This window comes from Dunckerocampus dactyliophorus, chromosome 16 (assembly GCF_027744805.1).
Source record: "Dunckerocampus dactyliophorus isolate RoL2022-P2 chromosome 16, RoL_Ddac_1.1, whole genome shotgun sequence".
Taxonomy (NCBI): domain Eukaryota; kingdom Metazoa; phylum Chordata; class Actinopteri; order Syngnathiformes; family Syngnathidae; genus Dunckerocampus; species Dunckerocampus dactyliophorus.
The window spans coordinates 5,932,542-5,946,298 of NC_072834.1; the positions used below are offsets into that span (position 1 = coordinate 5,932,542).

Below are 13,757 nucleotides of genomic sequence, written 5' to 3' on the forward strand. Positions count from 1 at the left end.
GTATGTCTTCATAAAAAGGTACTATAAAGACTGTTTTCTTTGAAGTTAAAGAAAAGACAGGGAATACAGATAAGGTTTTTTTAACCAACTAAAATGTGCTTTTAGGAATAAATATTTGATTACAAAACCAAAGTAACATTAACACAATGACCATATTGAATCACCGGATGGCTTTGCAGCGACCTACCTCTCCATGCTCCCTGGTTCGACCCTTCGGTGTGTCTTCAGGCAGAAAGTAGAGTCTAGCGCTGGCCAGGAGGTGGTGCTGCGTCTGGTCTTCCCACAATAAGGTCACCTGCACATAAAGAAGACAAGAAATTTACCAATAATAATAACTAATAATAAATTTGATCTCATCTTTGATGCTTGTCTCTATTTATTATTATATTAATTGTGGAAAAAAATCTTAATTACATCATCATATTGTTACATTACCTGATCATTAAAAAAAAAAAAAATCACATATGGACTACAGAAAGTGAATAAAATATACTGCACAACATGTGGAACGGATGGGGGGTAGGATTAAATAAGCTTTGCTTCTTTCTACTCCTTTTGGACATGTGGAACTGTGAATTGAATTATGTGATGTATTTCATTGTCGCTTGCATGCATGTTCACACAGTTAAACCGTAAACCACCATAAGCCATAATAACAACCATAAACCATAATAATAATAATAATATCTCTTTAAAAATATCTAATATTCATACAATTTGTAATACATTGCCAGCAGCAGACCTACAACTGAAATTTGCTAAAGTGGCAAAATGAGCACAATAATGAGCCCTATTTTGACTGTCAAAGCGGATATAGGAGTAATATTAATGTCGGCTCCATTCACAGCCAGTCTTTGAACCTGAACACCTGACTCACCTAAAAATGGAATGCGGCCTTTGTTTACGTTATTAAGCCAGCTTTCCTGCTTTGACAAGTTATGTCTACTGTGGAAAATAAAATGTGAAGCAACTCTGGATTAAAAATCAAAGAAATGTAAGTGTGATATAAATACAGTAGTATCATTAAGAAAAATGAACTGGCATTGCATTCAAGTTTAATTTTGTACCATGTGCAGTAACCAAGCTTCAAAATCAATGGCTGTCAATGTGTGTCAAATTCAACACAGACCTATTAACATGTGGCCTTCCTTTAATAGCATGTGCTAAAGTTAGCTGTAGCACAAGATGCAGACTCAATAAATATACTGCTATTCTTGAACCTCTTCAGCGTCTAAGCACACTTTTTTCAAACAAAAGGCCTGTCATGATAACAAATTTTGCTGGATGATAGCTGCCCCACAAATGATTGTCGATGAACGATATTGTCAACATTATTTTAAGGCCATTTTTTCATTAATGTAATGATAATATATGGCATAAGAATGCGAGTACAATGTATTTCTTCTAACTTTCATTTCTCCAAAGTATTTAACATTGTAATTGGAATGTCAAGAGCTTTTAAATACGATAAAAAAAACAACATAATAAAAAAAAAAAGACAACCCCAATGAACATAAAATGGATTTTGAGCCATTCACTTAAATAAAAATCAAAATAAATCATAATATTTACTGACAAGATACTGACAAAAAAAACCTGAGAAATAACCCGGAAATACTCTGAAGTTCACATTGTGTGCCAATGCAGACGTCAGCTCATTTGCATACACTTCCTTGACCAACATGCCTAAGTGTTAGGCCTGTCACGATTATCGTTAAACCGCTTAATAATTGAACGATAAAAATACATAAATAAATTGAAAAATAAAATAATATATTGACATATGCATGGATGCATATTTGTTTTCCTCGTCTTTCTTTCAGGCTGAATGGCGAGAGGGTTCACTCTACAGCTGTCTGTGCGTGCGTGTTGGTGCTACAGTGGAATGAACAAAGAGCGTGAACCCTCCTTTTACCTATCTATGATATTTGGCCCAGTACGTGGAGGCGGGGCTACCTCGGCTGGCAGCAAGTTAGCCTCATAAGCAAGCATACGCTAACATGAACACCGATATGTTGCATTTGTTCGAAAGTAGTGACGAGACGGGAGAACGTACATGTCACAAACAGCAATTCCTGAACTGTACAACCGAGTGAAAGAAGACGTGTTGAAGGGCATCAGAAACACTGCATTTTACTGCGCCAACATGACCCCCTAGTTTAACAATACACTAGATAACTGCATGTGTGTGGTTTTTATTGGAGTGTTTTTTTTTTTCTTCACAGCGTCCATTTTATTTTCAATGATTTTTTTTGTTAGTTTAATTTATTACGTTGTGTGTTTGTTTATTTAAAAGCTCTTGACATTACAATTACAATGTTAATTATTCTTGAGAAATTAAAGTTTATTGCTTTTGCTACCATATGCTCATTATTATGCCATATAATTAATGAAAAAATGGTCAAAAAAAAAGTCAACAATATCCATTAGACAATAAGTTGTAGGACGTTTCTCGTCCAGTAAAATGTGTTATCGTGACAGGCCTACCAGGTGTTGAGACAGATGCACAGAGTGAAACCTCTCGTCATCCAGCCTGCTTGGTAGAGAGGAAGGAGGAAAACAAACACGCATGCATGTCAATATATCAAAGTGGGCAAAATGATCAACTTTGTTTTTATTTATTGTGTGGCCTATGTGACCAATAGAAGTTTAAAAGAACCGACTGAACAAACAAATGTCTATTTGTCAGCAACTGACTGACTGCCGTTCATGGCTTTCATACAGCTGTTTCATATACGCGTACATGTCCCTGGCATGTCCACGTACACATAAACAGTTTGAGAGAAGCAACTAACAATTGTGTGGTTATGATGGCTATAATGATTTGACAGGAACAAATTATCCCTGAACTTAAGTAAAACTAAAATAATGCTATTTGGAAATAGCAGAAGGGGGATGTACAAGCAAATACAAATTAATGGAGTGGACATTGAAAAAGTGGAAGAATATAAATTCCTGGGGGTTATAATAGACGAAAAAATGAGTTGGAAATCTCATATTAAATACATACAACAAAAGGTGGCGAGAAATATCTCTACATTGAATAAAGCAAAATATGTTCTTGATCAAAAATCACTCTACGCTCTTTACTGTTCCTTAGTATTACTATATTTAATGTATTGTGTGGAGATACGGGGTAATAATTACAAAAGCAATCACTCACTGTACTGCAAAAAAAATCGGTGAGGATCATTCATAATGCCAAGTGTAGAGAACATACAAACCCTTTATTTTTAAAATCACAGATATTAAAATTTGCAGATTTAGTACACTTTCAAACCGCCAGAATAATGCATAAAGTTAATAACAACTCGTTACCAAAAACCTCATACAGTATTTCTCAATCAGAGAGGAGAAATATGATCTTAGAGGAAAATTAAACTTAAAACATTTAAACACGAGAACTACGCTGAAAACCCACAGCATTTCAGTGTGTGGAATTAAATTATGGAACGGATTGAGTAAGGAACTCAAACAATGTACCGAGATGAGCAAATTCAAAAAACAATACAAGCAGTTGATGTTTGCTAAATACAAGGCAGAAGAGTCTTGATCATCACAATGATGTTCTGTCAGGTTTGTAATTTTTTTTGTTTGTTTTTTTGTTTTTTTAAGGAAAAAAAAAATTCTGTTTCTTTATTCATATTTATTTATATATACATTTTTTTTGTATTACTGTCATCTATTATGTATTATTATCCTGATTATCACAGAAAACATGACATGGAATGCAGGAAGTGAACAACAAGTGTTGTAATAGATGTGGAATAGACGGGGGGTAGGATTAAATAAGCTTTGCTTCTTCCTACTCCTTCTGGACATGTGGTACTGTGAAAGAATGATTCATGAGATATATTCCATTGGAACCTTCATGTTCAAATAAACTAATACCAAACCAAACCAAACCTTAGTAGCTAAACTTGGTCAAATCCCTATCATTAGCTGACAACAAACATACAGTACCTAATGCACGTGCATGTGTGTTACGTCAGGCGCGGCTTGCAACGTCAAAGCAGGAAGAGGGCAGAATATACACATTCAAAAATTAGCACCCCCCAATGCAGTACCTAACCAAGGCAGACTGGCACCTTTAAGTCACGTGACCCATTAGAGGTTGTGCAAGCCATTTACAACATTTTATTTTTAATGGCTAACATTTAATGCATCTTTTTGCCTCACCTCAGCGATGCATACAGGATCCTGTGGTCCGCAGCGAATGAAGTAAAACTCGCCAAGCTTCCACACCTGGACAGGGCCGTCGGGTCGAGCCTTGCTGCTGATCGACTTGTAGAAGGCGTAGCTGCCTCTCTGGCAGGAAGGAGCACCCAACCACTGGGGGGGAAAAAGCGAGCGCAAGTGAGCAAGGATTCATTGATTACCATGTGCAACGGGACAGAAGCAAAGATTTCAGCTGCACTTTTAGTATAAGCAAGACAATACAATGGAGTTTACCAAAATGGCCGACCTTTGAGCAGTCATGTTTGTACTTGACTGTTTATATTACAGATAGGGAAAATGATAAAGTTGTCGATTAACTGAGTGCTAAGAATTCTGTTGATTGTGTGTAATTGATTGTCGGTTAATTCTGTCTTTATGTAAGAATGCACATTTCTTGGCTGCAACCAGCAGAAGCGCTGTGGATTCGGTCTCCACTGGGTTTGTGGTCTGAGGAACACGACGTCAGTTATATTTCCTACATAGCATTAAATGTTATAATAACAAGGCTTATTTTATGTGAAAAACACATTTTCCTGAGTATTTGCCATCATCTAAAATCTAAAAAGTTATTTTTGTATTCAAACCATTTTTAAATACTCTTGTAAGATTTCTTGTGACCACATCAACAAAACAAATGCAACAAAGTAAAAGAAATGTGGTATGCTGAGATGACGTCTCTGCCTCATTGAAATATGGCAAGTATATGATACACTGAAACACCCCTGAGAGGAAAAAGTGTTCAAAAATTAACTCTTTCGTCTGTTTAGCACGGCAGCAGTATATGCGCAGCTCCTGATACCCACTGTAAATACTCAGTGTGGAAATGTCTGGCACCAAGTAGTGCAGGTTTCCACACAGACATGAAGGTGGTTATGAAATGACTCACCAGTAGCCTATTACACAAAGTGATGCAGATGAACAGCCGCTGTGACGTGAATCATTGGGAGGAACAATGCTTTTTTTCCCAGAAAGAACGAGTGCTATAAATATGCATCACCGCATAGTAAAAAATATATACTGTTAATATGGTTAAAGAAATACATGTAAGGAATGAAAAGTTCTTGTCCAAAGGCAATACATACAGTATATGTATTACATACAAATACACAGCTTTGTTTACAAGCATCTTCCTAGTACAGTGAAACCTTGGTTAGCGTCATTAATTCGTTCCAGAAGGGCCGACAATAATGGAAAGTATTATCCAATTAATCCATTCCAGAAAGCCAGAAAATGCATATAAATGATGAATGAAAGGGATAAATGAACATTTAAAGTTACTTTTACCTTCATTGCAAGCGGGATTCTTGACAAATGCTCCCAAAGACACCAAGTGGCAGCGAGATCAACCACCACCAGCATCTGTTTTGCCACGAGTTATTTCTTAAATTCAATAGGGTTTCTCACCTCAATAACCGAAAATAAAGCCAAAGAAAGTTGCAAGCGCCAGCATTTTGACAAAGAACTGGAGAAACACTATTGCATTCAAGAGATAACATGGGAAAACAGGACCCACATTGGGTCTTTGGGAACCGTATGTCTTCAATGAAGGTAAAAGTAACCTTAAATGTTCATTTATCCCTTTTGTCATTTATATGCATTTTTACAATTGTAAAACTATAAAAACATGTTTTGTGTTAGCATTTTGGAGAGTCAGCTGCTGATGACATAGACGGGCGATATAACGTAGCCTATTCAAAATTACCAAGAGTCCTTGGTAACCCATTATTGTCATGTAAAACTGTATGGTCATAGATGACCATAGAGCATCTCATCAGTAGGCCTGTCACGATAATCAAATCAATTATTCTAATGATTAAAAAAAAAAAAGTTGCTAATTTTGCTGCCTCAATAAATTGACATGTGCATGTAAGCCCGTTTTTTTTCATCGTCTCTCAGAGGGTTCACACTGAATGTGTGTGCGCATTGGTTCTAAAGTGGAATGAACAGAGAGTGAACTCCCGTATGTGTAGGCGGGGCTACTAGTGAGTGGACACATAGAGTGCTAGCAGTTAGCAAGCAAACACTAATATGAATTAAGGTACAAAAGCCATGGTTTCTAAGCCGAATGCCACAGCCAAGTGTAGATATGCAGCAGAGCCTTCGTCCTGACAGCCAACGCTTACTGAGGCGCTTGATCGGCAAAGTAAAAGATAAAACATACAGTACAAAAAGGTGCGCGCTCACGGATAGCGTCACTTGCTGCATTGCAAAAGAAATGCAACCTTTCAATAAGGTTGAAAAGCCAACATTTCGGTAAATTTTAGAAATGTTTGACAGACAGTATGAATTGCCTGAGAGAACGTACATGTCACAAACAGCCATTCCTGAACTGTATAACCGAGTGAAAGAAGACATGTTGAAGGACATCAGAAACACTGTATTTTATTCCGCCACCACGGATACGTGGCCCAGTTCAAATATGACCCCCTTCATTAGTTTAACAATACACTACATAACTGCGCGTTTTTATTGGAGTGTTTTTTTTTCTTACCAGAGACATAGTGTATTTGTTATTGTTTTGGGTTATTATTGTGATTTTTATTTAGGTGCAGAGGTTATTTAGAGAGACAGAGTCAATTTTATTTTCATTGAGATTTTTTGGGTCATTTTTGTTTGTTTAATTTATTATGTTTGTTTGATTTATTTAAAAGCGCTTGACATTTCAATTACAATGTTGCATTTCGTTGCTTTTGATACCATGTCATTATATAATTCATGAAAAAATGGTCTCAAAAAAAGTTGTTAATAATATTATTGACAACAATTAGCGATTACAAATTGACAATTTCTAGGACAATTATAACCAAACTTTAAATACACAAAAATACCACCCAATTGAAAAGGCAATTACATACATTTCACGAGATAATTCACTAATACGTTACATAATAATAATACATTACTTCACATTTTAATTAATAAATTCAGTTATTAACTAATAATTGGCTTTTAATTTATTTACTTGTGAAATATTTTAGATATATATTTAAAGATACTTTAAAAAACTGATGAAGCAAATAGTATGATCCATCATTTTTGGTCAGTTGGGAAACTTAAATGTGTGATGAAATGCTAGAATATGTATTTTGAAATATTTGTGCTAAGCAGATCTTTGAGGACTTTATGACGCAACGATGAGTACTAGCAATGGTTTGCATAAGTGAGCAACTTTGCGTTTTTAAAACATGGCAGGCCCAACAAATGGAGCTTACCTTGTGTAAAATGGAAGCCGACGTTGTAGCTTGTGCAGCCTTTTTGAGAGGATGAGTGGGCAGCCTCCGGCCTGCGACACCCGAGTCAATTTAAAAAGAAAAGCTCTATACGAAACCATAAAAACAGACATGAAATGGAAGCCACTTTGTGTCTGTGAAAGGTTTCAATACTTGAAGTCGAACATGATGTTTAGGACACGGCTCAGCTAGTTCCCATTTGTTAGTTTGGGTTAAAACACGTCCTGCTTGTCATTAATTTGATAACAGCGTGTATTTTTTTTTATGCAAAACAAACGGCAGACGTGGCAGTAGATTAGATTTGCTTGTAAGGTAATCGGTTTATTTGTTTTTTTCCAGACTTATTTGAACGGATATAGACTCCTAAATAGAAAAATGAATTAATGATGTGACCAATGTCTCCACTGAGCAGGACTATATGATATATGGTATATGAATTATATTGTTTAAGTCCAACACTGCAGACATGGTTGTTTTTTCCCCCCCTTTCTTTACAGCCGTGCTAAACATGGCTGCCATGGAAATGCAGGTCTCCGATATTGAATCCATCAGACTCCTCTGTGCTTCCAGTTAGAGGCTGGAGGCATAAAAAGACCAAATTACAGCAGCTTTACATGAAACACAATATGCAGACTCCCAGCTGCCGCATACGAGCCGCAAACGACACAAAATATTTAACAGATGATATTTCTCAACGACAGTCAATATGACTCTTTTGTCACACAATCATTATATCGTCCGCATACATATTTTAATGATTAAATTATGCATTAGTCATTGAGCGGGCTGCTTTTTCCGTTCTCCACACACGATGAAGGCACATTATACTATACTGAAATCACAACCGCACAATATAAAGCCTTTGTTACTAATAAAATAAACAAACACACGGAATAAAAGCTTTTACAACTGATAATGTGGCACTTAAACAATACAGTAATTCCTCGTTTATCGCAGTCAATTGGTTCCAGACCCAACCGTGATAGGTGAATTTTCGCAAAGTAGGATTCCTTCTTTTTAAATGGATTATTCTCATAGTTTGACCATAGAAAACCTGTTTATGACCTTCTAAATATGGCTTTTAACATTATTAGAGCCCTCTACATGTCAAATAGCACCCATATAGTGAACTATACTCTAGTATTACCCAATATAGTAGATATAATAAAAAAATAAGCCATTTAAGACATCAATAAAACTTGTGCATGTTGCAATAAAAGTGTTCCGGACAGGAAGTGACGTCAGGGGTTCAGAGTTGAGTTTTAGCTTGGTATGGGTTACAGCCGCATCAGTAACCTGTTTTATTATTAGTATTATTGTTATGTTATTATTGTGTCTGTTGTGAGATAATTCAAACCTGCAAAAAAAGCATGCTGTTCTGGTGATGAAGTCCTGCGCTTGTATGTTACGTACTACAATACTACATGGGCATGCTTGATGCCAGTGAAAACAAAACAATTTTTGAGGTGATTAACAAGAATGGTGAAGCTGCTCATTGCAGAGTTCTTTTTTTGAAAATTTTATTTCAAAAAAAGGCAACATAGCTACAGCGGTAGTTCCCCCTCGCTGTGCCCAGACTGCTGTGTCATGGTGCGGGGAGCTCACATGAGAAATGTCACTCTAACTGCTGGTTGTTTATACTAGGGGCCTTCAAATTAGTATTGCGTTGAAGAGGGCTTGTTAAAAAAAAAAAAAAAAAAAAGTAAAATGTCAAATGATTAGTCATACCCTAAAAGCATTATTGCGCCCCCATTTTTTCCAATTTGAATGTAACAAAAGCTTCTTATTAAAAAAAAAAAAAAAAAAAAAAAAAAAAAAAACTCAGTATTGGATCAGATCGGCAATATTATTAAAAAAGCGGATCAAAAGCCAAAAAATACGGATTGGGACACCCCTATTAAAACAAATATGTATAATTACACGAGTAAAATTAAGAAATTACATGAAAAAGTTACAGAACCACACATAATTAAAACATTGTATGCTGTAGTCTATAATGTTCCATCTTTCTATTTTTAACATAGTATTTAGAAAATTATTTTCCTCCATAATAAATTATAGGTAAGAAATAAAAAACTAGATGTATGATTTATTTGTTAAAGCAAATATAACCATGAGATGAAACAATCAATATGGTTGTGTGTGTGCACTTGGGTGGGGTTGTCTGTGCAGCTGCTCCTCATTTACTCTTATAAAGATCGGACTTGAAGATTCACCAAATAAGTGCTTATTTCGCATTTCCTGGGCTTCCTGTAGCAGAGAGCGTCTGTGCAAAACAACCAGTCGTTCCTGTTTGTCCTGTCGCTGTTGCTGCCACGATAGCTGCCTCCTGCCTAAATGCAGAATATTCTCAAATTCTCACTCATGCTGATCATCCCCCTCCCCAAAAAAACCACCCACCCCGCCGTGCACACCCTCCCCCACCGCATACCCATAACCCACCACAGTCAGTCAGACTCCCCCCTTCCTCCTCTTAAAACCCCCACCCTCCCCCACGCGCCACAGTTCTGCAGACAAGCTGCAGCAGGCCAGGGATCAATTTATACAAAAAGATGCTGAATTAAAAAAAAAAAAAAAAGGTCACAGCAGGAACAAAATTTTTAAAAAAGGACATGGAGTCAGACAGCCATATTAACAGCAGTTATAAAAGAAGCCACAAATGACATCACATCAGAGTATCACTTGAAAGCCCACAGGGGGGGAAAAAAAGGGACACACACACACACACACACACACACACACACACACAAATCAATACAAAAAAACCATACAAAACCACAACAAGCTTTCCATCTTTCAGCATTAATGCGATAGAAATTTACAGGCATTAAAGCCAGGAGGCGAGGTCAGTCGTGAATGTACATGCAGGCACGAGAGGTGAAATTACAGAAGCAAAAAATATAATCAAATACTTGTGGGAAGAATGCAGAGATATTCTAATGATACAATGGCACAAGAAGCACATAGGCACTGAAATACTCCCACAGGAATATCAACAGCAGAACACTAAGTCACAATTCCATCCTAGTGAAAATGTATCAGTTTCAAAGTCGATACAAGGGTATTACCAATACGTTTTGCCACCACTGCCTACTACTACTTAAAATGATCATAAAGAAATGTACAAAATAATACAGAACATGTGCCGTAACATGCTAGCTTGACATGTTTTTGCCCACAGGAACAACATGCAAATGATCAAGGATCTTAATAAAGATTGGAATAAGAATTTAGAAAAAGCAAATCAGCAGCTTGTACAGACTAAATTACTTGAAAGAGATTTAGAGTTATATTGCTTTAGAATTCAATTAATATATGACAATAACTTAATATAAAAGAAGCCATTTTGGTTCAGTAATATTTCACACAGCCGCATTTAAATGACAATTAGCCTTTCACCGAGTTTAAAAGTAGCAGGAATAAAAACATATTAACTTAATATCGAGCGCAGCTACAGCAAGGCTCTTCCACAAACATTAAAAGATTCGATGCCTTATATGTATAAAAGCAACACGGGCAGCTTTGGAGAAAATCCAGAATTATTGTAATATTTTCTCAAGATGTTTTTACAGTTCATATTATTAGGAAACAAAAACAAAAAAAATATAATCTATATATAATATATATATTTTTTAAATGGCCATGACCTAATGTCATGCTAAAACAGCCTTGTGTTGAATTTGAATGAGACAGGACAATAAATATCATAAATTCAAAACAAATGACTAAAAACCCATGGAAAAACACTATTAGTGACAACAAACAACAATAGGCCATGAATTAATCCATCATGTGTTGCCTTGACTGCGGTTTACTAGCTTGCTGCAGTGCAAAAGAAGCTATAGAAATAAAGCTGAGCTAAAAATATATTAGTCACGACAGATAAACCAAGAACATGACTGACATCATTGTGCTGTTTTGACCAAACGCATGGTAGTTTACCCTCTTGTTGTTTGCATTAAGAAGCTATATATGTAAAGAGTCCAGCTACAAATATATTTGTCACTACAGACGAAGACAGTCGCCATACAATTTGGTCAACGAAAGACATACGAGTCAATTATTCTGCTGTCTTGGCAAAATGCAGTGTTTACGCTCTTCCCGTCGTTTGCATAAAAAGCTATATGAATAAAAAGTGACCTACCGATATTATAATTGTAGGCCCTTTAAAAACGCCACCATTGTGTTGTTTTGCCAAAATGTATTTCGTTGTTGTTTGTCTAATATTGTCACTGCGGACAAATTAACAACAGACAATAAATTGCGTTGAATGTTTGCTTACTGACGTGCTTTTTGTGTAAACGCTACAGGTCCATCTCGACAAATTTTAATATCTTTGGAACGCTCATTTATTTCAGTCGTTCACTTCATAAAGTGAAACTCCTACATTCTACAGACTGACTACACGCACAGTGAAATATTTGAGTAATGCATTTCTTAATCATTTCTATTATTAGGTGGCTTATGGCTAATTAAAACAAAAAAAAAATCCTCCAAATTCGGTCGTCAACTTAGAAAAATTGCACAAAAGTTCAGTGCTGTTACCCACTGGTTAATTGGTCTTTTCGTCTCAACTGACCACATGAAAATCAAATCGCTTTTGCATGAGATTCCAATTTATTGAGAGGCACACTTGAGCTATCAATATATTATATTTGTAACTACCGGCAATGCATCAAGTGATGAATAAATTCATCGTATTTTCAAAACGTGCGATTGTGTACCGTCTTGTTTTAGTTTGTTGTCTATAAGACGCTACATCCTTACGCTATACCATGCAGTATATTACTATACAAAGTGGATACACAAATATTTTTGCAACTTAAGACAAATCAACGACAGGCGTATAACTCCATCAATGTGTTGTTTTGATATGATACAGGAGTGTCCAAATTTTTACCACTGAGGGCCGCATGCTGAAAAAGCCACTGATGATTTTATTTATTTATTTATTTTATTTCATTAAAAAGGCTAACACAACTGTTTATATAATATAAACACATACATACAGTCATGGAAAAAATGATTAGACCACCCTTGTTTCTTCAGTACCGGTATATTGCTCCATTTTAATGCCTGGTACAACTAAAGGCACATTTGTTTGGACGAATAGAATGATAACAAATATAGCTCCTAAGAACTTAATTTAAGAGCTGATATCGAGCAAGCTCCATGGTTTTCTTGATAATAACCAAAATCACTTAAGTTCTTACATGAATAGCTATAGCAATGTAGCGCACTGAGTGCCTTGGAAGTGGAAAAGCGCCATTCACCGCCCAAATATTTAACTCTCATGAGCTATTTTTGTTGTCATTGTTATATTTGTGCAAACAAAAGGTACCTTTAGTTGTATCGGGCATTAAAATGAACAAGAAACTGAAGAAACAAGGGTGGTCTAATCATTTTCCCCCCATGACTGTATATTTAAAAAGGACAAAGCTTTGTGTTATTAGTACCAACACTTCAGCATTTTGTCTTCACATTCTGCCTTTTTGCTCTACTTTTTCACATTTTTTGACACGCCTGACATAATGTATGGTAGCGTTGTCACTGTTTGCATGAAATAAGCTACATAAAATGGATAAATAAAGTTGAGCCACGCTGCAAACATATTTGACAGTTTTTTTTTTTAAATATATTGCCTCTTTGATTAATCATATAATCATATTTGGGCAAGATGGTGGTCCATCTATTGATCTATGGCCCTTTTAAACCATTTATTTGGTCAAAGCACAGGAAACAAGCGAGGGGGGGAAGTCAGTGAAGTCTTGCATTGGGGCACCAGAATGGACATTTTGCATGTATTTAACTTAATTATAGTGAGGCCATGTGATGAATACCAACATGGTAAACATACTCTTACCCACTACATGGATTTCATGCAGCTCTACAGTCTTAGGAAGATTTTTTTTCCTCTTCTCTACTCTTCTTGTTGCCTGGGGAGGTGGCTACAAGAGCAGTGCTCAGCCTAGTGGTGGAAATGAGGCAAAGCTGGCTAGGCAGGAAAATAAAAGCCACAAAATATAATCTGAGAGGCAGTCTAAAATGTGAGAACGCGCACACACACTCACTCACAAACAGGGACAAACAGAGAGTTTAAGCTCACAAACAGGAAGATGGAAAACCCTTACGGTACCCTGCAGTAATATTTATGGAAATAAGGACGTTTTATTACAGTTTTTGAGTGGGGGGGGGTGGGTGGGGGAGAAAAAGGAGAGAGGAAACTCCCCATTGAATATTAATAAAAGAATGCCTCTTGTCTGCTTTTTTGGACAATGTATAAATAAATAAGTCTAACAAGCTAGAGTA

General features: G+C 36.2%; 1 protein-coding gene across 2 annotated transcripts in view; it reads right to left on the reverse strand.

Annotated features, from left to right (window-relative positions):
- zgc:77151 (uncharacterized protein LOC337153 homolog) overlaps window positions 1–13,757 on the reverse strand; it is a 28,959-nt gene that overhangs the window by 13,827 nt on the left and 1,375 nt on the right. For both annotated transcript variants that reach the window (XM_054755829.1, XM_054755828.1), the window contains exons 2-3: window positions 4,180–4,332; window positions 188–295 (exon numbers count right to left, since the gene is read on the reverse strand). In XM_054755829.1, coding sequence (XP_054611804.1) covers window positions 188–295; window positions 4,180–4,332 — 261 coding nt within the window. The remainder of the gene's footprint in view (window positions 1–187; window positions 296–4,179; window positions 4,333–13,757) is intronic.